This window comes from Poecilia reticulata, chromosome 1 (genome assembly GCF_904066995.2).
Source record: "Poecilia reticulata chromosome 1, P_reticulata-male-v2, whole genome shotgun sequence".
Classification (NCBI taxonomy): domain Eukaryota; kingdom Metazoa; phylum Chordata; class Actinopteri; order Cyprinodontiformes; family Poeciliidae; genus Poecilia; species Poecilia reticulata.
In genome coordinates, this window is record NC_088830.1 from 12171116 (window position 1) to 12199016 (window position 27901).

General features: G+C 40.4%; 2 protein-coding genes across 6 annotated transcripts; one reads left to right on the forward strand and one right to left on the reverse strand.

The window, feature by feature from the left end:
* Positions 1-222: 222 nt before the first annotated feature.
* Positions 223-20811, reverse strand: cc2d1a (coiled-coil and C2 domain containing 1A). The gene is made up of 28 exons (XM_008410554.3): positions 20672-20811; positions 20439-20498; positions 19124-19265; positions 18712-18815; positions 18304-18537; positions 17886-18195; positions 16807-16916; positions 16651-16723; positions 16021-16122; positions 15339-15466; positions 13833-13905; positions 13544-13683; positions 13082-13169; positions 11883-11959; positions 11656-11751; positions 10294-10407; positions 10020-10078; positions 9702-9818; positions 9141-9214; positions 8995-9053; positions 8742-8893; positions 7865-7955; positions 7628-7783; positions 7020-7151; positions 6817-6943; positions 5733-5809; positions 5599-5646; positions 223-5518 (listed from the first exon to the last, which is right to left on the reverse strand). Exons 2-28 carry the CDS (start codon positions 20493-20495, stop codon positions 5486-5488), a joined length of 2973 nt encoding a protein of 990 aa, XP_008408776.2. The 5' UTR covers positions 20496-20498; positions 20672-20811; the 3' UTR covers positions 223-5485.
* On the forward strand, positions 20784-27783 carry LOC145551406 (uncharacterized). Of its 5 annotated transcripts, XM_081606133.1 has the most exons (9): positions 20968-21171; positions 21256-21298; positions 21869-21969; positions 22051-22760; positions 23200-23422; positions 23516-23704; positions 23949-24091; positions 24650-24742; positions 25597-27783. In XM_081606133.1, exons 1-9 carry the CDS (start codon positions 21169-21171, stop codon positions 25667-25669), a joined length of 1578 nt encoding a protein of 525 aa, XP_081462259.1. In that variant the 5' UTR covers positions 20968-21168; the 3' UTR covers positions 25670-27783. The 5 variants fall into 5 exon arrangements, with proteins under 5 accessions (XP_081462244.1, XP_081462249.1, XP_081462259.1 ...); XM_081606118.1 differs by lacking the exon at positions 20968-21171 and adding an exon at positions 20784-20921 and having other exon boundaries at positions 23200-23704; XM_081606123.1 differs by lacking the exon at positions 20968-21171 and adding an exon at positions 20797-20935 and having other exon boundaries at positions 23200-23704.
* The last annotated feature ends 118 nt before the right edge of the window (positions 27784-27901 follow it).

Genomic DNA, 27901 nt, shown 5'->3' on the forward strand with positions numbered 1-27901 from the left:
CAAGAGCTCAGGGAAGTAAATGAACCCTGAAAAAACTGAAGAAAGTTTTAAATGGGTGGAGAAAAACATAAACAATAGTGGAACAGCGATCATTGTTTTCCACAGAAACATGCATGTGAAAGCATGTAAAAAATAAAAAATAAAACCAAAAACCGAACATACTGATCAATAAAGTTAGATTTTCCTTTAGCTAAAAGAAATGAAAAATCAGAACAAAAGAAAAAAAATTTCACCGTTTTATTTGTTTTAAAACCAACCTCATACATGAGATCATAAAGCCTGAAGAATCAGGAACATTCCTACTTTTGAGCTGCGCTGATAATCAAAACCTGGAATACATAAATAGAGCAACTTGGTGGAAAAAAATGTGACATTTATACCAGTTGCCCATTCATGACTTAAAAGAAAAAAAAACAATAACAATCATGGTTTTACCAACAGAGGAATATGTTTTATACCGTTATTTTAACAAAAGAAAAAAAAAACATGAGAAACAAGCTTTTAGGACATAGAGGGGAAAAAAACAAGAGTGAAGGACCAAACAATTAGAGTGAGGATGAGTGTGTGTGTAGCGTGGTGTAAATGCAGGAGAGGAGCGTGAGTCACCAGCACGACACATTTTTACTGATGTCTTTCTTTTTTGCTGTCCCATCACCATGAATGCTGATGAGCTTGTTGCCATGAAAACAGGACAGCTACAGAGGCCAGGAGGTCACAGGAGGAGTGCAGTGATTGTTAGGGATAATATGGGGTGAAAGGTACACACACACACATATATAAAAAACAAAACAAGTGCTGAGCTACATGACGCTGTAACGAAGCTATAAATGAGCCATAATGAGGCAACAAAAGCAGTTTCAGCCCAGAAAAAAAAAATACTAAAAAAAACTTTTAGTGTTCAGGACTTTCCCCAAAGCGCTACATGAGCACTGATTGAATTCAAGCAAAATTAGAAAGCACTATTTTAGCTACAGCTCGTCATGGTTGGTTGATGGTTGATGTGTTAAGGACATTTCTAGGTGTAGGACAATGAACAAACCATTTAAAAAGTATGCTGCTCCATTTTTTATTTTTTTTTAGATTTGTTTTCCGCTATCACTTGATGAAGATAAAGTTCATATTGATAAATTTTGAAGAAGACATTCCTGTGTGCGTTTCCTCCTATTTTTCCATTCTCAGGTTACAGTATTGGGACACACCGACTTTTAAGACGACAAAAACAGACGCCACGTCAGATCATCATCTCCACCATCCAACGTGGAAGCTACTAAAATAAATCCCACATCCAAACAAATGGGCATCAGTGCAGACACATAAAGTATGGAGACTCATTCTTGCTAAATACGAAGCATCAAGTCCATCAGTAACCCTACAAATGCACAGTCACGGTCAAAATAATGCTCAATATAAACATGGAGGTTTTGGCTTTTAATGATGCATCTAAAGAGTTCTTTCAACATGGTGAAACTACCACACAACTTCAAAACAACTATTTTTGTCAAACCCACACAAGAGCAACATTTTACACCCAGACACACACTGCCGCTAATATCCAGTTGAATGTCCTGCACACTTTCTGGCATCATTCTGACTGCATTAAGGTCACTTGTACCAGGAACGGCTCGGTTACATTGGCTGATTTCTTGACTCAGACTCTGTTTTTGAGCACAGCTCATCAGTTTGGAATAGGATGAGGCCAGGACTTTTGTTAGGCTGTTCAGGAATCCTTCCAAAAATAGTTTTAAAACAGTCAAGCACGGTGGTGGCAGAATCATGGTGAGAGTATGTTTCACTACCAGTTGTATTGGTGTACCGCACAAATCAGATTGGACATGATTGGATGTTCAAACAGGAAACTGATTCCAGAACTACATCGGAGTTGGTTTTAGAACAGTTAATACTGCAGTCGGTAACTTTTATAACAAAATGTTGTTTTACGCATTTGTTAAAACTGTTAGCGTAATGAGACATGAGACAGGCAATCAGTGGGGAAAAAAGCTCCTACTATTGCTGTCTGAAGAAAAGCACCACTCCTGGACAAAAATGACCAATCAGAGCCAGGAGGAAGGTTTTAGTGTCGTCAATCAAGCTTGTGTACACACTTCTAAAATGCGCTACTGGCAGAGAAACAGGTTTACCGCTCCAGGAAAAGCATTTATTCGCCGTCATCGGCGGTCATGCCAAGTAGCCTGAAGATTCATGGCAGGCTTTGCTGATTTGAAGAAGCCGTGGGGTTGCAGAGAGAAACATGGAGGTTGTGAACAGCGCATACCCACGTATGATTGACAGCGCCAAGATTCTCCTCCTGGCTCTGAGTGTATTTCTGCAAATAACAGCATGACCGCAGAGGAAAGGAGCGTGACTTTCCACAGATTATCTGTCTCATGTTATACCGCCACAACATAGTGAGAGCTTTAAAAAAAAAAACAAAATAAACATGTAAGAAACCAACGGTTTATAAAAGTGACATACTGCAGCTTTAACATACGGCTTCTGGAGTTTCTCCCAAGATGGTCCATCCCAGGAAATAATCCCATTTATACGTTTTCTAAAACTACAGATAAGAAAATTGCTCAAATATCGAGAGAGAATCTTGCTGGAAGCTGGCTGATTGGTAAGAAAAGCGGGTTGCTTCTTTGCAGCTCGCCAAACATCATTTATGAGGGCCTATGTACAGTGGCGCAACTACACATTATTCAGGTGGATGCGAAAACCAACCTGTAAAACTGACCTTTGGCAAAATCTGGTGATCCTTCGTTTATTTCTGCGATACAAAAACTTTAAAGAAAACTTTTGAGCACAGCTGGTCCACAGAGCCTGCATCGATGCCAGTCAAAGTCACAACATCTAAATCTCTCCTAATGCAGAGCTTTTCAGATTAATCAGCATTTAAACTGCACTACTGCATGCATGCGTCAGAGAGCGAAGCGTCAAAGCTGTCGCGTTTGGCTCCAAACAAGCGTTTAAACGTCTGTAAAGTCAGTCGCCATACCCTGGGGTGAACGGAAATCAGCAGCTTTGTGAACAGACTTGTCATTTAATGTCCATCTCAAACTATGCAACTAAAAACGTTTATCAAAAGTTTAGAGAGATTTCCGAGCTCCAACTTCTTAACAAGGATTATTCGAGCAATTACCTCAGCCCACCGGCACAAAGCCTTCCCGCGGTCGGACCTCTCGGCGTTCGCTGTGCTGCTGCCAGCGGTCTCAGCTGGTTTCCGCAAAACGCCACCACAGAAACCAGCGGCAAAAGACGCAGCAGCTGCTCGTTATTTTCCAATAGACAGCGGAATGAATGAATTGTTGTCCGACAGCGTGAATACATTCAAGCCGGGATAAGCCTCCGAAAACAGTTCCAGCAGTTAATTAGGGGGCTTTCATTTGAGGTTTTGATTCTACGCCTCGTCTTATTGGGGGACATTCTTCAGCTGGGGTTGAAGTATGACAACATGCAGCTTTAACGTTTAAAACAAGCTGAGTTTTAGCACTTCCGGTAGCCATCAACAAGCTTCCAGCATAATGTTGGCTTGATAAGTGACTGCACTTATTGGGGGAAATGCCAAGAGGAGCTTTTGAGCAAAGTTCAACATTCAAAGGCTTTGATACTGGGGCTTTGGAAATGTCGACCAGGAAGGTTGATGTCAAGAGTTTCAAACCCAGTTTTGATGCGATTTTGGCATTACTATCCAGTTGGAAGACATCTTTATCTAACTTTTAACCGTCCGACCCAAACCGACATTTTAGGAGGTAGAGGGACAACCCAGGAACCACCAAGACTCATCCCCATCATAAAGAGACCACTGTCACTTTCCAATGTTTCAAAACTCACACCTTGAAGCTGGCCCAAATGGACAAGTTATCACCTCAAGTTATCAGCCAGGTGTCCAACCAACAGGACAAAGATCCCAAACAAATCAAAACTGACTTTGGACTGGATGAAGCAGGATCTAGCACGGTCCAAACGTCAATCCTACAGAACATTAGCAGCTATGCCCCAAAGCAGGTCTGAGCCCAGAAACCACCAAATGGAACAGAGTTCAACTAATTCTGACAAGGAGAGTGGTCAAATATCCAGTCACAATAAAAATAAAATAAAATATAGGCTCTTCACAATCAAACTTTGGGGAGGGTGTATTTTCACATTCGAGACTTTGACCATTTCTATATTAAAAAAAAAAAAAAAAACCAGAACAGGAAAGAAATAACTAAAATAAATCAGTAAAATGCCAAACTGAGTAACATCCATGCTGAGGATGAGTGCATGCAAGGCTAGGCTCAAAATTATTCATACCACTGGCAGACTTGGATCTAAACGAGCTTTTAACTTTACCAACATGCTTCTTCTGACTCGTAGTACTATGCACATTCTGCAGCGCTGCAGCCAGAGTACAGACACAGAAAAGGAAACGGATAAAAAATAAATAAATGAGGGTGATGGCGTGGAGGACCACAAACTGCAGATTTAAAGATCACCACAATAATAATCCCAATAATAATCCATGGAAATTACAGACAGAGAAGAGTTTGACTGCTGCAAAGCCCATAAAGATTCGTTTTTTAAAGATTATTTAGAGGGGAATAAATAATTTATGACATGACACGTTTAATTAATAAAATAGTCGAAATCGATACACCCTCTTTTTCACTGCTTTGTTGCATTTTAAAACTCCTTGATTGAAGGAAAATCATTTTGGATCTAAATCTCTGGGAGGTATGAATAACTTTGGGTTTCAGACTGGAACCACACGAGGAAAAAACCTGAAAACGCATCAGACAATGGAGGAGGAATCCAAACTCCTCTTCCTGCCTCCCTCTAACACCGTCTCAGCGTCTTGCTCTAGTCGTCTCCTCGGTGACACACAAACTAATCCCTCATTATGGGATGTAAGCACCGGCACCCCGAAGCCCTGTTTTCTTTTTTTTTTTGTTCCTTTAAGTTTTCTTTCCTCCCCATATCGGGACACTCCAAACAGAAGAGATTACTGTAATCTGGGAACACTGGTGCAGACAGATTAGATTAAGCTCATTACACAGGGAAAATGCCGCAAGAAAGGGTTAATTCCACCTCAATCCACTGGTTCAATACACCTCAGATCATACACACACATACAAATATATGTATTTATGTATATTTGGTCACCAAAAAAGCTGGTATCATATGTAAAACATAAAATCCCTTACATAGATTTTCTCCCACGCCGTTCAAAAATGATTGCAAATTTCTGTAGTGTTTCTTTTAATAAGTGCAAATAATTCAGTACGTTCTTCTCCCCTCTAAATGCTTCCTTCGACATCCGCCTCCCTTTGTAGTTACAGCCCACGTGGTAAACAGGTCACACAGACAGACAGAGGAAGGAGAGGTTGGTTCATGCAGCTGTCTTGGACACCACATCGTCACGCCTTAAGGTGCGTTCTGTAGCATCGGTATGCGAGTGTGAATGAGAGAGATAACAGTACTGCAGCCAAGTCTCCACCTCACTGCTCTTTCATCCTGTGCGTTTTCGTTTGAGGGATTCCAGCTGTACGAGAGAAACAAAGTGTAACTACGTATGTTTGACTCGCAGGCAACAAAGCGGAACGAGTTTTATTCCGCCTTTACCTCACTCTCTACCATCTTCATCCTTCCCAGGGCATCCTTTGCAGCTTCCTATGAAAAAAAAAAAAGAGAGAGAATGAAAATGAGAAAAAAAAACAACAACAAACATCCGACTACTCTGACCCGCCCACACTCACCCTGTTGCCTTGGCTGGAGTATTTTTTCACAGACTCAGAAAGTCCTTGGACGAAGCGCAGCAGCACATGTTCATACTCTGCACATATTGTGAAAACACGGGTAACAAAATTAAAAACAACGGCATGATTAAACGTTACAGTCACAACATGCAAACACACAGATATGATGGCAAAACCAGATTTTTGAGCAAGTTTAATAAAAAATAAATAAATAATACAGTGTCTCTCAAATGCATTTGAGCCCTTAAACTTTTACAGATTTGTCAAAACTAATTTTAAGGATTTTTACCATGGTTTCTTCAGTTTTCATCAACTCCAATTTAAGACTTTTTAAGACCAGTATGAAAGGCGTTTAAGACCTTTATCTCCACAGAAACATACAAACTTTGTCCAGCCAACTGGCAATAAATGATCACTTACTCATGATAGATGGAAAAAGAAGCTAGCTAGCTAATACACCTATGCTAGGTATGTTAGCTGTCAGTAAGCAATAGCTTAAACTGCCTGGAGTTCCAGAATGCAATGAAGAATTCTGCGTGAGACTCAAACGATTGCTTGACAGAAAAATCCCGTAAGAAAAAAAAACATAGAATATGGAAAATTAAGACAAAATTTAAGGCCTGTGGTTAACAAATTAATGCTAAACTTACTTTTCAAAATGAATTGAAGACCTTTTAAGGCCTTCATTTTAGACTTCATGTGACAGACAAGTACATACATATGTATCCTATGATACTGAGGTATTAACAACCTTCATATTTATGAAGAGATCTGCAAGTCCAGAAAAAAAAAAAACTATAAAAAATGACCCAGAATAAACATATCTTCACTGCGCCTGACATGCAGTAGTAATAATTCGGACACAGGTCGATCTGAGACTTGGCGTGGGGCGAGTGCAACCTTCGCTCATGTCCCAAATTAGAAAACCTGAAATGAGCGTGAAAGTGACCGAGCACAAGCTTCGCAAAGGAGCGACGTACACAGAATTAAATTATGCAACGCCTAAAGCCATCAGATGAGTCTGATGCGCATGGAGACAAGTGTGTGGATAAACCTTTGAGCCACGAATCTGAATGTGCACTACCTGTCAGCAGAGCAGGAGAGGCTCGCTCCAGCTGAGCTTTCTGCCAGCGCAGCCTGTGCGTGACCTCTTTGTGTTGATGAATGAGGTCAGATGGGGGATCGCGATGGTTTTTCTGGTAATCTGCAATCTGAAAGACGGCAGTAATGAGCGAGCGAGGCCTTGGCTAAACAGATGTCATGCGCACAGGCTTGGATTACACAAACCTTCCTCTCCAGCCGCTCCTTGTCGTAGTTGAGGAGGCTGAAGCTGTGGAGTTTGTACTGCGGAGGAGAGCCGTCGGGGCGACTGCTTCTGCTGCTCAACTCGTGTTTGGGTTTAGATCGAGGAGATGGGGCCTTACAGGGGCAGAGGGAAAACAGACCCGGCTCATCAACATGGACTGTCCTCAGACGTTACTTGCTGTAAGTCATTTCCGTTTAGAGGTGATCAGTAATGGTTAACTAAGTGGAAATATGGTTCACACAGCCCAGCACATGCAAATAAAGTCAGTTTGTGGATTTAAAAAAATTCTAAACATTTCTGATATTCTGAACAGGACGCTGAACGTTGCTGTAAACTTTGCTAGACTCAGGTGAGACGTAGACGATTTCTGCAGGAAGGCTTATTGCAGAAATACACCAACTGCCCTGTTTAATAAGACAGTCATCTAATTCTCTCATATATTCTCATATATTTTCTCTCTGACATCTTTGTCTCTTCTCCAAGATATTCGTTCTAGTGCCAAACTAAAAAATGTTGGAGCGTGAAGCAAAAGCCTTTGTGTTTTACTGATTCTTACGTCACCTAGTTGGGCAAACTGTTAGCTACTCACTCGCTCCTTTTGCCTCTCTGGAGGAGAAAGCGGCGACACCGGCTCCAGAACGAACCACTTCTCCGTCGTCGGCTGCAGGTCCATTCCTGAGAGAGGCTCTCTGATCTTCACCCTCACCTCCAGCTTCCCACCGGTAGCTTTACGGCCGTCCATCACCTGTCCAGACACACGCGTTCTCAGAGAGAATCAACAAAAATGCTCATGTGAACCGTACATTTTTTGATCACTGACGCTTACTTCTATGATCTCTCTGATTTCACAGTGGTTCTCCAGAGCCTCTAGTTTCAGCTGAGCAGTGCCCACTGCTCTGTCCGTCTTGAACAGACCTCTGCAGAAACACGGGGACGAGAAAGTAGATGGCAAAAGATACAACATGCACTGATTGAATGCAGCTTCAGAGCTTTCTAGAAACTTCCTGTTGAGGCTGAAGAAGAACTTCTAAATCGTCTCCTACTAAATGTTGAATCAGTTTGCTCTATTTTAGTTCCTTTACATATAATTACTGCATTGACAGTCAGTCTTTTCATGCTTTAGTCAAGACTAGATGATGATGTTCATCCTAAAAGCCGGGGTTTCTTATGCATGGATGTCGTTTCTGTGAGCAGCTTAGTGATAGAAATCGTAGTTTTTTTATGCAACTTAGTTATAAAGAAGCGCAGTGCAAATGGGAATGTTCTTCAAGAGCAGGATTTGTTGGGCTATAATCGCTTTGTCATGCAGTCACAACCATACAGTTATCTAAAAAAAATAGTTATAAATGGTTCATACCGTCACTTTTATTGTCATCACAACAGTACCACAAAACTTTAAGTCCATATCACTCACCTCTAATCCAAGCAGTAGCTCTTAGTGCAGCTGAGGTCTGAATTACATCTTAGATTAGATGCGGCTTCAGCAGCTGAAACAACCCGCTAATCAAAATTTGTACTTATTTTGAATATTTATAGTCTTCTGAGTCCCATCAGCCCTTTTATCTTCTGGGGTCTCTTTGTTTTAGCTTGTTTCTAGTCAGTCAGTTTTACTAAAATCATTGCTTTTTTTTATTCAGTTGTATATATTGTATTGAATAGTGTATTTTTCCCTGACATTTCGCCGACACTGTGAGTAGTTTTACCCCTTGTGGACGACTTCAAACTTGATGCCTTTGGACTGAACAACCCGTTTGAATCCTCTGTGGGTTCGGTTAATGTTGAGTCTGAACTGCTCTTTGAACTCTGGACTGCTGCTGCTCTTCACCGTGCCGGTTTTGTCCCTCTGGGCGTCCTCCTACACACACACACACACACACACAAACGCACCGTTCAGCACAGACGCGTGCAGCCAACACCGACTCAAAACAACCGGGCGAGCAAAAGACGGAGCCTCACCGAGCTGGGAAAGGGAAATTCAAATTTTACGCTGGCGTCCAGATCATTAGGAGAGACGCCTGTGGAGTCAAGAGTTCGGTGTGAACGGCCTCAGATTTACCAGGTTGCAAAGCACTAAACCTCGAAGACGCGCACGTCCTCCGTACCTGATGGAGCCGGCAGGTTGATGCCTCGGATGATGTATAGTACCAGGTCACTGGGAGACAGGTTGGAGTTGATCCTGTGTGACGGACAAACAACCAATCAGGATAAAAGCCAAATAATTTTGGCTGTTTTATGAGTCACGCAGCTTTTAGCTTGATATCATGCTGGAACAGAGATTCACTGAGTCACAGTGAGTCACTCTGACTCATCTCCCACACTACTGAGGTAAAGCGGTCCATTTCCAGGACCAAAACATATTTCACTAAATTAAAACCCTGCTTCATTGGAAAAGAAATAAATGACATCAAACCAAATTAAATGGAATATTTCTATTTGTTTCCGGCACATTTATCTAACATAATCCCTCTGGTTTAACTCTATGACCCTCTCACTGCATAGAAAATGACTTCTCTTTTACATTTCTATAACTAAGGACGACATTTTTGTTATCCAAACTATGAGTAGCTTCTTCGGGAAACTAATTCAACCTCAAGAATCCCAATGATCAATCCGTAAATATAAAAAAGACAGAGTGAAATCTGATGGGGATGAAACCGATTTACTTTGCAGAGTTGAAGGTTCTCTCCTGGGTGAGGCACTTGGGGACCGGGTGGCCCTTGGCGTGGGCATTCTTCAGCAGCTCTATGTACTTCATGGTCTCCTCAACCAGCTTCTCAGACCTGAGGGGAGACAGAAGGGAGGCTTTTGCACAAACACTGACGGTGCAAGATATCTGAAGTCAGCAGAGACAGCCGTCAAAGCGCAGCGTGCCAGACCGCGCTAATTGTTACACCCAACAAGAGTGTTGGATGATCAATGCATGACGCTTTTCAGAGTGTAAATACGAGGGGAAAAAGGAGAAGTGAAAATATGTTCCTTACTTCAAAGCCTCGCCTACGTTGCCCATGAGTGTGAACTGCTGAGAGAGGCCCAAACATTTCTGTTTCACATCGGGACACAAGAAGAAGAAGATGATTGTGGGTAAGAAAACATGCGACAACAAAGGGACGGAAAATATGGAGAAAATGGAAAATAACTTACAGATTTATAAAAAGATTCACAATCCAATAACATCAAGAGACCGGTGCACACATTTTAAAAGGTGACGTGAAGGAATATTTATACAACAGACTTTTAAACAAAACAGGTTCTAACCTCGTGTTGCTTTCGTAGGAGATCCATGAGTGCTTGGTACTTTTCACTGGAGCGAGGAGAGGCCCGGGAACGGCCCAGGGAATAATCATCCTCACTCACTGGAGCGCTTGGAATCTGATCCGAAGCAGTTAGAAAAATGTGATTAAAGTGTTTAAAAACAGAAACAAAAATCTCCAGAAACAGTCGAGTAACGAACATGACAAAAACAAAACAGCACTAAATCTGTAGTGTACATTTTGTTTTACCACATGGGCCAAAAACTGTTGAAACTGCATTCATTTAAATACATTTAGCTTCGTTCTAGTTTCTAGGAGTAGAACATGTTTGTTTATTCTCAGCAGCAAGAACAGGATACAAGTCACAATTTCCTGTATTAAGCCCAGTTTAATAAATGGGGCCAACCAAGTCTGCTTTTGAACAAAAGTTTCTGGACATCTATGATCACAATTCCTATGAAAACCAAACAAAATGGGTTATTGGAAGACAAATACTTTGTGTCGTGTCTAAGCCTTTCACAATTTGAAAAATTTTGTTTGTCTGCATCTTGTCTGAAAGGCCTCTCACATCAGTAAAGAAAAAGAAAATTATCAGAGATATCCCCCTGCCTACATTTACCAGAATATTTGCAACACGTCATTGAAATCTATTCAAATATTGTTTATGTTTCTCTGTTGGTTTGAAGTGAGCATCCGGTTTGAGGTGATGTCCCGTTGATAATGAGACAAACAGAAACACAATATTCTGGGTAAATCCGTGGAGGGGCTGAGTCAGACAAATCAATAGGTTATATGAAACATAGCTGAATAAAACAGTCGGATATGATTTAAAGAAAAAAAAATCACTTGGGATGAAAGATGTTGGTGTGGAATAATAATGTATGACTGATGACTACAGAGCTTCCCATCTGGAAGCAGATACAGAAAACGTAAAAAGGTCCGACTTTCCGCCATCTTGTTTCTACAGGGTGGGCCATAAGTTTCCATACGTAGAAGAATGTAAAATGTATACTTCTTTTATATTTCTGATACCCAAGAAGATGCGTTTGACAAAAGAGCAAAGAATTGAAATTATACTTATGGCTGGATCAGGAAGCAGTCGCATGGTTGCACGAGACTTTAACAGAAAACATGGAGCGAGCATCACACACCACATGGTGGCAAAACTTATTTGCAAGTTTCAGAAAACTGGAAATGTTGCAGATCAAGACGTGCAGAAATAAATGACAAAATCCCACAAAAATAAAAATAGTTGTCCAATATAAAATGTTTATTTTTTTCTAGGTATGGAAACTTATGCCCCACTGTTTATTTTGCATTGAGTGCAGCTGCAAGAATTATTAGCTAAAGCCAATATCTTTATAACCTTTGTGATGTCAACAGGAAGGCCAGACTTTGCAGCCGTAACCATGGGATCCAGTCCTTTGGCGTGCCTGAGGTGCTGCGCTGCTCCAGTCATGTCCTGAAAACGACCAACTATGTGAATACATCCACTGCCGCGCAGCAGACTGCCAAGAACAGGCAACAAAATGTCCACAAACAGCAGAGAAACACCAAACAGGTGGGGGAAAAAATAAGCAACCCGTAGCTCACCTTCATCTGTTTGGAGCGAAGCGCTGCACGCAAAAAGGCCTGTCGTCTTAGCAACAGAAAGTCTAGTTGCTGCTGGGCTGAAAATGCAGTGAAAACATAAATCTGGGTTTTAGATTTATGATACATTTCAGACATGAGCAGCACCCTGCAAAAGTATTTGCACTCCAGAAACCTGGCATTTCCCGTGCTTGAGCAACCAGGAAGTAACATTCATGCCCCTTATTCTGACACCCCTAAAGAAAATCTATCGCAAGCAACTGCCTTCAGAAGTTATCTAATTGACAGAGTGTAATTTAAACTCAGTGTAAATCCAGCTGCTCTAAATAAGTTTGGTTTAAATTAAACCATTCTGCTTCCGATTCATTATGCACTGCCTTTTGTGGTAACTCACATGACATAAATTGGCGCTAAAAGTTATTAGAGCTGTAACGATTAATTGCGATGAATCTATTACAGAAAAAAAGTTGTCAATTAATTTGGCAATTGATTAATTATTACATGGAGTATACAGACTAAAAAAAGGCCATTTGCTGAAAAAAAAACCCACATTCAGAGCAGTAATGATGTCAAAACTGCACATTTTTAAATTCAAACATAATTCAAAAATAGTTTATTGAGCCCAAAGGGAAATGAAAAGTGGTTGTAACTCATTTATTAAAGAGGCTGTGGGCAGGAAGGATCTTCTGTAGCAGTCTGTATCACAACGAATTTGAAGATGCCTCTGACTAAAGACACTGTTTTTCTATGACAGTCTCATGAAGAGGAAGCTCAGGGTTGTCCCTAATTTTCTTGACTTTTTTCTTTGCACCGTCATCTCCAGCATTTCCATTTAAGATTAAAAAAAAACTTTGTCTGTACATATGTTTTAACCAAAACTCCTCAAATGGCATAGTTTTAGCTTCACCCGGTTCAAATTCATTACAGTAATGCTATGTTCCTTCATTTTTGACAACAAAATCTTAATTTTCTTGTTTTAAAAAATTTATTTTGTTTGCTTATTTGTATATTTACATGCAGTTCTAATATTGTATAAACAACTTTAAGTAGTTAAATGATAAATCTGTAGAATATGTCATTTTTAAAATCAGACTGAATAAATGATTACTAAGATAATCGTTACGATGTCACAACATCATAAAATTTCAAGTGTTTCTTTTATTAAGGCACTACAGGCAGAACACGCTGAGTTTTGAACCAACCTTTCGGTCCCAGTTTTGGAGCCGAGGATCCTGCAGGGACTGGGGGAGCCGGAGACTTTGCTTTCTGCACAGGTGGACGCACTGCAGGCTGCAGAAAGGAAAATCATCAGACAAACCAAATACCCCCACAAACAGATGTCTGGCTGATGGTTTAAACTGTGGGCATAGCTTGGAATAGAGAAAAAAAATCTAACATATTGTACATTAACATGAAAAGCTTCTGTAGCTACTGCTTTGTCATAAGTCATTAAGCAACAAAGCAATCCTGCAGTGGGTAGAAGGTGCAGAGCAGGAAACAATACTGATAAAACAAACAAACAAAAAAAACAACTTTCTTTGAAGCTGCAGGAGCTGAAATGGCACCAAATGAAGATTTTCTTTCTTTAATCCATAGACAGATTTCCTGGCTGCACTGGGATATTTGGGCCGTTTTGTGCAGCTCTCCATCTTTTTCATCCCCACCTTGGCAGCCTCTTTCTGTCCATCCTCGTCGTCATTATCATCGTCTGCATCGGCATCCTGATTCGCTATTTTTATAGCCGTTTCCAGGACACCTATGAGGTTCTGCTGACTCCCCTCTGAGCCCTGGAGAGGAGGACAGCCTGGAGAAAACACGCACGCACGCACGCACGCACGCACGCACGCACACACACACACACACACACACACACACACACACACTCAATAAGCTTAACAAGTCAAAACTTAACAACTGGAGTCAAAACCGGAAACAAAATATACAGGAAGTTACCAGGAGGCACCGGCAGATCGTTCAGGTTGACAGGTCGGCCTGCGCTGTGAGCTTTGATGGCGTCCTGGTATTGCTGTGAACAGAGGAAAAAAAATCATGGATGGTTTTGATTTAAAACAAAACTCTGGGAGGCTCGCTACCGAAAGAAAAAGGGAGGCAAGCAAAACAAAAGTGGCTGACGCAGCAAATAACTCAGAATGGCGGGTTAAAAAAACCAAAAAACTCATCAATACAGCCAAACCTCAGCAGAAGTCATGGAAACCCGTGTAGATGGAGACTACGTCCAAGAACACATTCAAAAATAACTTTACTGATGTAAGTGTAAAAACTACGCTTGAAGAGAATAAAAAATATCCAAGCACAGGTTTTACAAACACCTTCATGTCATGGAATCATAAAGCACACACACAGACCCAGCCAGGTAAATCACTTCCTGCTGCTACGAGATGGATCTGCACCTCGGTTTTAGTCAGGATCTGTGCTGAAGTCGCTTTAGTCACAAACACAGCGGATGCAGACAAATATTTTCTTGCAGTGAGCTACTAGTTGAGACTTGACAACGCAATCCTCAAAACTTTACAGCACCTGTCGGTTTCAGGCAGGAATCACACCAAGATCGTTCTGAATCAATAGGTGATCTGAATGTTTTTAATGCAGCGCCGCAGAGGCACAAGAAAATCTTCTAGCAGAATCATTCAAAAATAAAAAGCATTGATTGAACTGAAAAATATGTATTTGACATAAAAATAAATTCTTCAATCGTCTGTGAAATCCCTGACCTGATGCTCAAAGCAAGCGCCACAGCAGGTTCCCGCTCTTCGTTTTATCCCATGTCAAAAATACCACTGGCTTTCAGCAGGTGGTATTTTTTCACACAAACACCTTAGGTTTTCCAGAATATGAGGCTGCTCACCATAACTACAACATACATAATTAATAAGAAAATAGCACAAAATTCTGCCTGAAATGTGATATTTCATCTAAAACCAGGCAAACTGTGTTAACACAGAGCGGTACCGTTTGTCCAGTTGATACAAGAGCAGATCTTCCTCTGCATGTAATTTCAGAAATAAACAGAAGATCAGAAAGGAGTTTGGGAACCCGTTAGGACTCGCAATTAGCTTTGTAAATTTTCCCCAATGTGTCAAAAAAGTTATATTGATAAAATAGCTAATTTTGTGAGATGTTTAAAGCAAGTGAGCTTTTAAAATGTGATTAATGTGTGCAGCTCTATTTTCAGCTCCTTTAAGTGAGAATAAATCAACAAAACCTTGAAGATTTCTAGGGATTTTTCACAGATGTTACTCCATCTTTCTGGTTTATCAGTTTACCCTCGACTATAGTGTTCTACAATGACACTATAATCTTTCAAGTCAAATATACACCACCAAGATACCAAAACAAAATGAAAAAGGTCAGTCACACAGGCCATGTAAGGTGATGAGTCAATTCTTAGGGAGGGAAAAACTAAAGAAATTCCCTTTAAAAAGGCATCATTGAGGCTACCTTAATAATCCGCTGGTGCATGCGAGCTTTCCGATCGTCTCCTTTGCTCTTGGCTCCCTCTGCTGCCTGCTTGTAAATGTCCATCCTCTGCTTCAGGGCCTCTGCCACGCTGCTGGGAGCAGGAAGGTCTGTAGAAAGAAACACAAATACTCCTGGATGCGAAATTTAACATGATTATGTTGTTTTCACAGTTCAAAAACAATATTTGAGCTACCACTCAGACATTTAACACAGAACTAATGCATGTTTGTTAATATACCTTAAAATTACCATCAACTATGTTCTCTTTATGAAAGGTTTTGTGTTTTGATTCTTGTTTTGTCTAAACGTATTTTTTCTTCTTCATCTTGCCACCTAGTGGCTAAATTCTGCAACTGATCAGAACTGATTAGATTCCTGTTCAGTTGCCATTAATGTTTGCCTGGCTAAGAGAAAAAAAGATTATTTTTTCAAATCTTTTACACTGAGAAAAAAATAGAACAAAATCCTTCAGCCTCTGATCAACTTTAATAAACAATAAACAAAACAAAAAAAACTTTTTAAATGCGCTCAAATCTCAGTGAAAGTTTATACTACTGCAATTTTAGGTACATTTATTTAAAGATTGTAGATTTTTTTTCGTAAGAAAATAGTGAACACATAAAGTGTTTAAGAGGCACCACTGAAAAAGGAGGATCCTTACTGTTGGTGGCTGTCTGGGTGGGTGCAGGAGCAGCAGGAGCAGCAGCAGGTTTGGTAGCTGCCTGAGGAGGAACAGGTGCACTCTGCTGCTCCACTGAATCTCCTGCAGATAATCAGAACCGTGCAGAAGTAAGTACTGGTCACCTTAGTAACAAAAACTTAAAGTGAAATTAAATAAAATTAAACGGTGCTCCTGATTTAGACTTTATCAGTCCTTATTAAATAACTAATAAATTAACCGATTTGGCTCATATTTACTCAGAATATTGTGGTCAGAATAATATGCCACGCAGTTCAATTATACCTGCAACTCATCAAATAATGCTAAATGTTTTCACTAAATCCAACAGCACTGACTCTCAAAAACTAAAAAAAAAAACATAAAGCTTGGCTGCAGCGTTTAAACATGGTGAAAAAAATCAACATTCATAACCAATAGCTCTGTCTAAATGAAGCCATTAATATAATTCTTATCTGTCCCATAAAAACCGTAAAAGATCAAGTTTCCTGCACTGGCTCCAGTCTTTAATCCTGAATTCATAACAGAAGAGATATCTGCTCCTGTTGCCTGATCCTCAACTGAGAGATTTGTTGAGTTTCTCTCATTTTACCTGCAGTGCTGCACACTCACCTGGAGGGGGAGGTAGCGAGCTCAGTTCCACTGGTTCCCCTCGGTCCACAGCCTCCACCAGCGAGTCGAGCTTCTGCAACGATGGAGGACAGAACACCTCGTTGACTCTCCGTCATTTTGAGGCAAACGGACCTGCCAGAGCGGTAGCGGTGTTACCTTGGCAGTGAGGTAGTGCTGCTTGGCCAGGTTGACGTCACCGCTCTGCTTGGCCTGAATGGCAGCCATCTTGTACTCCCTCTGTCTGGACAGCACTGCCCGTTTCAGCTCTACACGGAGCGAAATTATCAATACAAGTTAGTTTCCTGTTACGGAGACTAGGTGATTCTACACAGCAAAAACATAAAATTTTACCAAGTATTTATAGTCTAGTTTCTAGTGTAAATAGATTGATACACTTGAAATAAAATAAAACTAACTTTTCAGCAAGATATAGGAGCTTGTTTGAAGTTCTTAAACATGGGGAAATATCTTGTTTTAAGTGAAAACATGTCAGAGGAACTAGTTCTTTATCAATATTAAAAAATTATCGACTTAAACCATGCTCCTATATCTTGCTAAAAAGCTACATGTAGGGCAGCACCTAATGATTATTTTAGTTATCAATAAATCTGATTATATTTGACGATTAATCAGATCATAAAATGGCACATTCTACAGATTTTTTATTTCAGTTTTTTCATACAATATCAGAAACATATTTAAAAGTGCAAATAAATAATTCAATTCCTTTTTAAATGAGAAAAATATTTTATTGCCCAGGATTCAACAACACGCTTGACCATTTGTAGCAAAAAACATACTTATAACATCAACACGTGAAAAGCTCAGTCATTTCTGCTTTACTTAACATCAGTATAGTGAAGGGCTGATATGTTGACTACTTTTTCAATTAATTGATTAATAATTGAATATTAATATACAATACATTTTTCCACTGAATTTGAACCACGTGATGCTCATATTAAATGCAAAACGTAAATATTGTTTGTATAGTTTTGGCTTACCTATCTGAATATGTTGTTCTTTCAGAAAATGACTTTTTTTTTTTACCTGGATGCTCCAGTTAACAGTTAATCGATTACTAAATGAGTTGACAATTATTTCAACAATCAAATAGTTACTATTAATCTGATACTTTTGAGTTGGTTTGTCTTATCGCAAGCGTAATAAGACATTTGGACCAGAAACTAGACTAAATATACTTAGTAAGACTTGTGAAAGGGGTCCCCAGTTACCTGAGTGCTGGGCGTCAGGTTGACTAGGCGTCAGGGGGGAGATGGCAGGCGTTCCTGGGGTGATGGCAGCAGCTGGTTTTTGGGGAGGGGTCAGATGTCTAGGTTTAGTGTTCAGAGTTTCTGGCGCTGGCTCCCTCAGTGGTCTCTGATTAGAAGGAGGGGAGGGAATCAGCGTGGGCGGTTCTCGTTCCTTTACGGGTTCAGGCTCGGCTGGAGCGTTTGATTTTGCGCCAATGGCAACCGGAGGAGGAATCTCCTCTTCATTGATTGGCTTCCCTTTTTTCACAGACGTCAACATGGACTGCAACGTCTACAATTAGAGAGGACAGTCATAAACACACAGAGTCGATCTGTATATAAACAGAGAACCGTAATGTCGCACATGGGAAATTTTTCCATTTCGTTTTTATCAGTTTACCTTTAACCCTCTGTCATATCTTCGCACTTTACTGGTCTCGCCTGCAGCCTTGGCATTGGCTGTAGCCTTCTGATACATATCAAGGCGCTCCAACAGGCGAGACTCCAACCCTGACGCTCCGCCGGGAGCGCTGGGAGAAGAGACGCTCACTTTAGGAACAGTGGGAGTGACAGCGGGACGCGCTGGAGCAGGAGCGTCCGCCTCGTCATCCTCCAACACTTCGTTTAATTCTGCCTGCGAACAGAGCAAGAACAAGAAATACACAAAGCAACTGAGATAAGAGTTGCATCATTATGGCAACAAAAAGGTAAATGTGGGATATTGTGAGTAATTCAAAAAGTGCCCAATAATGTGATTTAAGACCTTATTTTTAATGTCTAAAATTGATGAAAAGTGTGTGTGTTTCACCAGCAGGTCTTCGTCATCCAAATCTTCGTCTCCCATGTCCTCGTCGTCCAGATCTTTCATACACAGAGCCGCCATTCGCTCAATTTCAGCCATTGGAACAGGAGCTGAAAAGAAACAATTAAAAACAAACCAAAAAGGGTTTGTTGTTGAGTCATTTAAGATGAATCCATGATCAACACTTTAAAGTGAGAGTCGTTATCCTTCTCTTTGATTTTAGCTGATGTTCAGTGGTTTTTTCCTCTGAATTGGACGTTGTTCTCTCTGTATTGATTGAACGAAGAGTTTCTTACCTTTCCATTCTTTAAGAGAAATAAACTGAGTCTTGTTTCCAAGCCTCCCTCTAATCCCTCGGGTTTGTTCATATTTTTCCTTCCATCTTTCAAGCGGTAAAAAGCAAGAGAAGTACACTCACATCTTCCGTCCCCTTTCTTCCCTTGTGGTCTCCCTCCTTTTCCTCCTCCTCCCACCAAACTAAGGAGCTCTGCCTCCAGGTCCTCGTCGTTTCCACCATCGTCCATCCCTCCGTCTGGGGTAAGGTCGAGAAGAAGCCCCATCTGAGAGCCAGACAGAAGGAAAACCGCTGAATTACATGTAAAACTAATATTCTCTACCTCAACAAAACATCATTTTAAGTTCACATTAGAACACTTTAAGCTTTGACCACAGCACAGATTTGATTTCAGTCAGGATCTTGAACAGTTTGAATTGCTGCAGGAACTATTTTCACACTCATCCCCAAAAATATCTGATGAGTTATAATATTTTCCTCATGGTCCTACAATCAAATGTGTAGCACTAACGGAAAAGCAAGACATATTTTTTTATAATTAAACCACAACCTTACTGTGCCTTCAATAAGCAGTCACACCCTTTAACTTTTCCACATTTTGCCACAATATAACCACAAACTTCAATAAATGTTATTAGGATTTTATGCAAGATATAAACATAAAGTATGCTGCATTTTTTTAACAATTAAAAATAAATAGATTGGATGGATTTTTTAAAGCCCGTTTTACTCTCATACTCCAAGATCAAATTTCTGACAACCAGCTGATTTCAGAAATTGTCCAATTAGCAATTAGAGTCTGCATTTGAGTAATTACATTTTTAGTTTAGTTCAATTCAGAATATTTATACTGCACCAATTCACAACACATCATTTCAAGTTACTTTACAAAAATGTTATTTCAATCAATCACACATACAGTTTAACTGAACTGATTTGATAGTTATCAAACAGTGCATTTAGTTCAGTTCGTCATTCAAATTTGTATAAGTTTTCTATCCAACGTAAAAGGTTCAAGGTGTGGAAGTAGCTTTCTGTAGGATCCACAGCTGTTAGTTCTGGCATCTTGTATTTTACTGATATATATATATATTTTTTTACATTGCTGTTAGGTGTAAACTCATTTTATTAAATCTACATTTCACACATTTCTGTGGCGTTTGTAGAGCTCCGCCTCAGCTATTCTTCCACGTTTTGATTTTATTTAATTCCAGTATTCTTTGCCGTCTCTTTAGCCGTTTTATTTCTCCTTTTAATACTGACTGATCATTTGAACCTTATTACACATTATGACTAAAAATACCTCCAATCTCTTGTCAGTTGAAACATCAACGCAGTACTTTTCCACTAGACAGTTTTTCATTTAGTTAACTCCAGGAGATAATTTTAGCATCAGGCACAATTCACAGATTTGGTTATGGGATATGACAGGTGTTACCTGTTTGGCTCTGGCTGCCCCTTGACCCCGGGGAGGAGGGTTCCTGCTGCGACTCATGGGCTGTAAACACCAGTGAGAAAAACGAGTTAAAATAATTAAATCCCTTTGTTTGAAATAATGCGGCAAAGAAAATGATCCAAACTGTCACATATCGTGTTAGCGTCTCTACTCCTGTTAGCTTCCAGCTAAAAGAAACCTCACAGCTTTTGCTTTTTCTGACTGGCTGTTTTTACCTTCACAGCTCTACTCAATGTCGCTTTGCTCAGCTCGGTCACTCAGATTTAAAACTCCTTCCGTACAACTTTAATCAGGTAAACAAAGAGGGGCACTCCTATATGTAAGCGTTTAGTTTGAGGTGTCAAAACAAGAACAGTAAGCCGTGCAAATGACTTCCTGTATGGCGCTTTACGGCTGGTCGAAAACACGCCCATAGTTGACGTAAAGCAGTGACGTTTGATCCTGTTAAAGGCACACGCAGCTCAGGTGAGCAGTTTAAGGTTGGTGAATTTTTTATTTTTTTTAAATAGTCCTTAACATTAAGAGACTTAATAGAAAATAAGACAAAATTTTGCTCGAACTCAACTGATAACTTAATTTAAGATGCCGGTTATGTTCACGACAATTTTTCACTGAGCTAGCTAGGTGTAATTTGGGTGCTATATGCTCAAATATTTTGGTGAATATTTTCTTTCGGTGTAAATAGCTTTGTTTACCCTAAAATAAATATTTGATGGTTAGTAAAGTAAAATTTTAAAATCTTGTTTGCATTGTGTTGTATTCTGTCATATCTTTAAATGAACTTTTTTCTTTCTTTTAGTTGGCAAAAATGACCGAAGGGGAAACAAAGTTTAACAGCAACGGTAAAAATAAATAAATAAATAAATGAATAAAAATTTTAAAACACTCGTATTATTTATTAAAACTTTTTTTTTTTTTTTTTTTTTACTTTTTTGTCTTAAAAAATTCTTAATTTTTATTTTGTATATAGCTGTCTATACTCATCGCTTTACAAAAATGTTTAATATCCCTCGAGATTTTTCATATTCACTACACAAAGTTCAATATACTTGAGATATTGTTTTGTAACCTTTCCCTGCTTTAAGCTTCCCCATAGCTTTATACATAACCTGTTCAACAAATTCCTTTGTTTTTATTATGCTGGTTGTTCTTTAATGTTCTCTAGTAAACCACAAAGGTGGACTCTATTTACTAAAAAGGCAGAGTTCGAAATTCAGTGCAGTTGTTTGACTTTTATTTAGAGGTAGTAGAGTATCTTTAATTTCATACTTTCAGTTCCTACCCATCAAATATGTTTTTAAACTCCAGTTAACAATCGGTCACTATACTAGTTGACGATTATTTCAATAATCGATTAATTGTTTCAGCTTTACTGTCTTTAATTGATTAGGAATGTTTTTGTATGTTTTAAGAGGACATGGCTCCACCCCAGACTCGGTCCCTGAGGTCAAAGAAAAGGACCTGTCCAACTGATGAATCCTCCCAGGAGGTCCAGGTTGTTCCCCTTCAAAAGGTATTTAGGACTTGAACAGAGCCTTTGAATGGTATTACATTTAAACAAACTGACATGTCAGACTTTTTCTTTAATTATTAGGATGCAGAAGGAGATATTAAAGAAGCCGATAAGACGCTGCAGCAGACTGATCTCCAAGAAAGTGCAGCAGTCCCAAATATACAGCATGAGGGAGAGGAGCGGTCCAGTCTCTCAAAAGCAGATGAAAATGACTCAGAAGAGGTAGATGCCACAGACGTCGCAAATAATGGGAAAGAAGAGACCGCTGTCAGCGATCCCAGGGATCGTTTTGAGCTGGAGACCAGCTGCGAACAAACTAAAGAGTCTACCAACGGAAGCGAAACAGGTTCAGAAGAATGTAGCAGATCGCCAGGCCAACCCCAGATGTTTGTGCCCGCCGCTGAAGACGACAGAAAACCCAGCTGCGCTGTTTTGGAGAAGCAACTGGAACGCTCCAACTTGAAGAGAAGTCAAGACACCAACGACTATAAGCCCAGCTGCGGCACGGCGGACGTCAAGGAGTCAGCGGCGGGTTTACCGGCCAAGAAGAAGCGAAGGATGGGCATGTGCGGTCTGACGGAGAAGGAACGGAGTCACTTTCTACAGGCACAGCAGCGGGAGGGCGTGGAGAACGGAGCAGGGAGAGCAGGAAAAGCCGTATGTGATGAAACCGCTGAGCCTTTAGCCTCAGAGGATGATGTCTCCCCAAACCATTTACAGTCCACACCTCCTCACGCCTCAGCAGACGTCAGAGAGGAGAGGGAGGAAAAGCCTCAGCCTGATGATCACCAGTCAGTGCTTTTTACTTTTTCAATTTCCATGATATTGTGGAGTGGAGAAATTAGTTTGTATTTTGTATGACTTGAAATTATATTTCTTGAAAATGGCCCCAAAACAACAATATGTTATCGCAATAACTTCCTGTACAATTTACTGTTGAGAAAAATGTGTTATTGTGACAGGCATACCTCAAAAGGCGTTTTATTGCAGTATACTTCATTTAGGAGTATCAGTGCATAAAAGGAGCTGAATTTAAATAAACGCCACATTTTTCAGATTTTTATTTATAAAAGAAATGAGAGAATAAGGTATATTTCTATTCCGAGTAACATACACTCAAAGTTTGTGGATGTAAAGTAACAAAATGCAACCAAAGTAAAAAAGGTGTAAATACTTTTGCAAGGCCCTTTAAATATGCCTCTTTTATTTTTACCTTAACCTTCAATGCAGAGCTGAAACCGAAGTCCACTGTTCTGTGACCGACACAGACGGAACCGGTACCACAAGTAACCCAGGATGTTCAGAGGAAAGAGATTCTGAGGCTAAAGACGGATCTCTGACTGATCCAGAACGAAATGGCAACACAGAACCAATTCAACTCGCACAGGAAGGGGAAGAGAAACATCTGGAGAATCTGCAGCCACCAGAAGTCAAGGACCACGCCGCTGGAAATGTGACTCTAATGCCTGAAATTCAAACCAAAACAGAGGAAGATTTGTCACCCAGAGAACAAACGAATTCTCTCCACGCTTTCACTGCAAAGCAGCAGGAGGAAAGTGACGCTGACGCGGCTCAGCCACAGACGTGCGGTGTGAACGGGACGACGGACGAGAGCAAACCGGAGGTGACTGACGGGAATGGTGGCGAAGGAGGAGCTTCCTCTGCAGCGACTCAATCTGCAGAATTAAACTGTGAGGCTTCACTGGCTCCCGCTGCCCAAGAGATGAGTAACAGCGTAAGTAGATGTTGACCCTGGAAATGATTACGTCTTGGCCGATTTTAATGGGTTTCCTGCCATTTAAATGCACATTAAGAAGGGATGGATAGTGGAGGATTTGGGAGTTTAGAACAAAAGTATTAAAGCGTTTAGCTCAGGAGCTGATGTAACATTTACAGGTAAAACCCAGCTCTGAATCATTTGTGTTAAGAAAGCGCTAGACTTTGTATTTATTTAAAGCTCCCTGTGTGTGTTTGCACAGTGTGATCCAAATGACGATGATGATGCTGCTGGTCCCTCTGTCGTCCACACTGAGCGCGCTCCAACCAGGAGCCCGGAGAACTCGTCGGGCTGTGGAGTCTTAGATTACGTGTCGGACTCGCAGCTGAACACCATTGTTCTCACGTAAGAAAAAAACCCAAAGACGCTCCAGGTGCATGCTGGTTAATTTGAAAAAGTTCATTTTTTCAGCAGTTTAATTTTAAGAGAGAAACCCAAGCATTGATTGATTGCACAAAGAGAGATAGACTTCAAGCATTTGCTTTTTAGTTATTAATGATCATGGCTTGCAGAAAATCGAAACCCAAAATCCACTTTCTCACAAAATAAAAACATAAAACCTATTAAAATCAATTTTAATACAGAAATGATCTGTAATGTTGTTGTCAATACAAATAAGACTCCTGACTTGATAGTTGGCTAGTAGGCCAGGACAGTCATCCACGGTGGGTCATTGCTAAAGAAACTTAATGTTTATGGAGAGCTGCATGTTAATGGAAAGTTTAGTGAAAGGAAAAAGTGTGTGTTTTTTTTTTAGAAGAATGCAAATTTCTTCATAAGACTTCACAGAAATGGACAAAAGACTGGAATTTGAATATTTAAATGCTTAATAAGCTTGTAAGTTATAAAATCATGACTTTAATCACCTATTTATGATCCAACCAACATTTGGCTCTCATCCAGTGAGGAAATGAAGGAAGGACCTGACCCATCGGGTCATCTTGAAGACGCCACAGAACTGATCTGTGGACTGATCAGAGAACTCTCCTCTCTGAAGTTAGTAGAAACCATTTCTGCCAGCTATTTCATCTACTTTTATGTTTCATCTTACTACTTTTGTCATGTTTTTTTCTCGTCTTAACTCATCTCAATCTCCTCACTCCTTAGGGAATGACGTGTTTTATTGCCCTTCAGTACTTTGATCTTCTTCGCCTGCGTTTCTGCCTTCTGATTGGCTGCAGTATCTCTGCCAGCTGTAAATCTTGTCTTGTTAAAACTTCAACTAAAGCTTTGATGCGACTGCTAAGAGAAAGTGTTGAGTTTAGGTTATCGGAGAGGCTGTTGGCATCAAGAACATGACAGGTGGTGCTCTTCTGTGTTGTCAGATGATTTGTTAAAGAGGGAACTTCACTATTTCCATCCTCTTTGCTCTCCACTAGAAATTAAAACCTGTGAATCCTGTTGGGGGATTTCAGTTTAAACTTCAGTGTTGTATTGGTTGCTAGCAAAATGACCAACACTGGAGAGGAGATCATGATCAGCAACCAGGTTCCTTTGGACGTAGATGACCGACAGTCTGTCCTCGTCTCTTCTTTACGTGACAAAGATAAAGTGCAAAGTGTTTATATTTCTTAAGTTTTTCTGCATAAACTGCAAACCTCCAACGTATTTTGCTACTTTGTTATAGAACGTGCGTTTTTACTTGTACATAACTTTGGTTCTGACGGTAAAAGTGGACCTCAAAATGTTCAGAAATAGGTCATAACTATTTGCTTTCATTACCTTGCTTCACATAATGTTGCTGTACATCTTAACCCTTGATGTTAAGATTCTAACAGTGGATCTTTATTTACACATGATGAAGCTTAAAATTGAGAGCGTAACCCAGTTTTTTTCCCTTTTTGTTCCAGCCGAAAGGTGATGGTCGCCCATCGAGAACTGGAGAACCTGCGGCGTAAACCTTCAAGAAGCTCTCTACGTTAAAGAATGCTTTCCAGAAGATTTTGTTCTCATGTTTTTCTCTTGTCCTTAGAGTTCAGTGGTAAAGAACAAAAGACGCCACTAAAATATTTCCCTAGTTTTCCACGTTCTTATGAATGTTTGCTTTGGCTATGTTGATCTAGTTCATCCTCAATAAACCTATGAGATTCATACAACTAGAATTTGTTCTTAACTAACATAGGAGGATTGATGTGATGTTTTTAGGCAGGGGTGTCAAACTCCAGTCCTCAAGGAGTTTGAGGGCCACTTTCCTGCAGTTTTTAGATGTGCCACAGGTACAAAACGCTGGAATGAAATGGCTTAACCCTTGTGTTTAGAAATGGGGTCCAACCGACCCCACACCCATAAAACTTGTGTCATTTGACACAGTCCTCCACGTTTGCCTCAGTCCTCACACGCACATGGGTTAATTAGCTCCTTGTGTAGATAAGTTCTCCAGAGCCTTGCTAATGAACTAATTATTCTATTCAGGCGTGGTGCAGCAGAGGCACATCTAAAGGTTGCAGGGGAGGGGCCCTTGAGGACTGGAGTTTGACACCTGTGCTTTTAGGCATTTTAATGATCCAACAATTTGATCATTCTCAATGACTAAATTGACCAATCTATCAATTAAAATATCAGTCTGAAGGATGAAGTTTTTGAGTGCTTTGCAAATGTATAAAAAAATAGAAAACCAAGAAATCAAATTTTTTTGTAATTAATCACAACCTTTTGCCAGTGATGCTCAAAACTGAACCTTTCCACTGATCATCCTTGAGATGTTGATAAATGGACCCTGTGGCAAGTTCAGTTGATTGGACTGGCTTTGGAAAGGTCCCACAGTGGACAGTGCAGGTCAGAGGTCAAACACCAGGCCGGAAAGCACAGTTAGTCTGTAGATCTCAGAGATAAGATTGTCTAGACCAGGGGTGGGCAACTCCAGGCCTCGAGGGCCAGTCTCCTGCAACTTTTAGATGCATCTCAATTTCAATGCACCTGGATCAAATAATGGCTCATTAGAAGGGCTAAGAAGAACATAGACATGCAGAAAAGATTACCAGCAGGGAGAAAACAAACATGCAGGATGCCGGCCCTCCAGGACCGACTTTGAGCACCACCGGTCCAGACTAGAGGATATAGAAACATTTTGGTGAGCTCAGTGGCCTTCATCATTAGTCAGTGGAAGACGTTTGGAACCAGTGGGACTGTAACCAGAGGTAGTTTCACCCAGTCCTCTTCCCAGTTCTTCTGAAGCTCCATCAGGTTGGATGGGAGACATGTCAGCCATTTTCAGCTCTCCAGATGCTCAATCAGATTTAAGTTTGGATTCTGGCTTGACGACTCCAGAACATTCACAGAGTGGCTCTGGAGACTTTGAGATCCTGGCGTGTGCTTTGGGTTGTTGACCTGAGAAATGAACCGCCGCTCCAGTCTGAGGTCAAGACGCTCCAAAGCAGATTTTCATCCAGGATGTCTATTAACATTCATCTTTCCCTCTGTCCTGACCAGCAGAGACGTCTGACCTTTCTGCAAGATTCTCCTCTCCACAGAAGGAAAGCTTGAGCTCCGACAGTGACCCTCGGGTTCTTTGTTACCTCCTTGATTAAAACCAGGGGTGTCCAAAGTGGGTCCTGGAGGGTCTGCATCTTGCATGTTTTAGGTTTCCCCCTGGTTTAGCACACCTGGATCAAATGATGGCTCGTTAGACGCCCTAAGAGGAACATTGACAAGCTGAAAAAGTTGCTACCATCAGGGAGAGAACTAAAATGTGCAGGATGCTGGCCCTCGAGGACCACTTTGGGGACCCCTGATTAAAACCCTTCTCCCCTGGTTGCTCACCTTAGATGCCCAGCTAGCTAAAGATATGAAAACAAGCCTATGGTAAGGTTGGACAAGATGGGTGAAAAACATACAATAAGTTTTTTTCTATCGGTTGATTATTGATTTGGTTTTCGTTTTAAATATCTGAAATACTGCCAATGATGTGATCCTGTTTTATCCAAAGTTTTCACACATTCAAAAAGGATGCAAGTGCTGCTAAAGTTGGAACAACAAAGTATTAAACAATAGCTGTAAATACTTAAATGGTTTTCTATTTTTTACTAAATTTGCACAAACCCCCCCCCCAAAACTTTCCTACATTATAATGGGGTATTTGTGTAGCACTTTGAGTGAATTTAATACAATTTGGAAAAAGACTAAATGTGGAAGCAGTGGAGCTTTGTGAAGACTTAC

Bases quoted from the DNA above. Each gene is read 5' to 3' on its own strand.
- LOC145551406 (XM_081606111.1), top strand. The intron at 22,761-23,199 runs GTCAGTGCTTTT...CCTTCAATGCAG, and splicing joins CCTCAGCCTGATGATCACCA to AGCTGAAACCGAAGTCCACT. The intron at 24,743-25,596 runs GTTAGTAGAAAC...TTTTTGTTCCAG, and splicing joins AGAGAACTCTCCTCTCTGAA to CCGAAAGGTGATGGTCGCCC.
- cc2d1a (XM_008410554.3), bottom strand. From the start codon at position 20,495: ATGAGTCGCAGCAGGAACCCTCCTCCCCGGGGTCAAGGGGCAGCCAGA. The intron at 18,538-18,711 runs GTGAAACACACA...CTCTGTTCGCAG, and splicing joins TGGATGACGAAGACCTGCTG to GCAGAATTAAACGAAGTGTT. The intron at 15,467-16,020 runs GTAAGGATCCTC...TTCTTTCTACAG, and splicing joins CACCCAGACAGCCACCAACA to ACCTTCCTGCTCCCAGCAGC.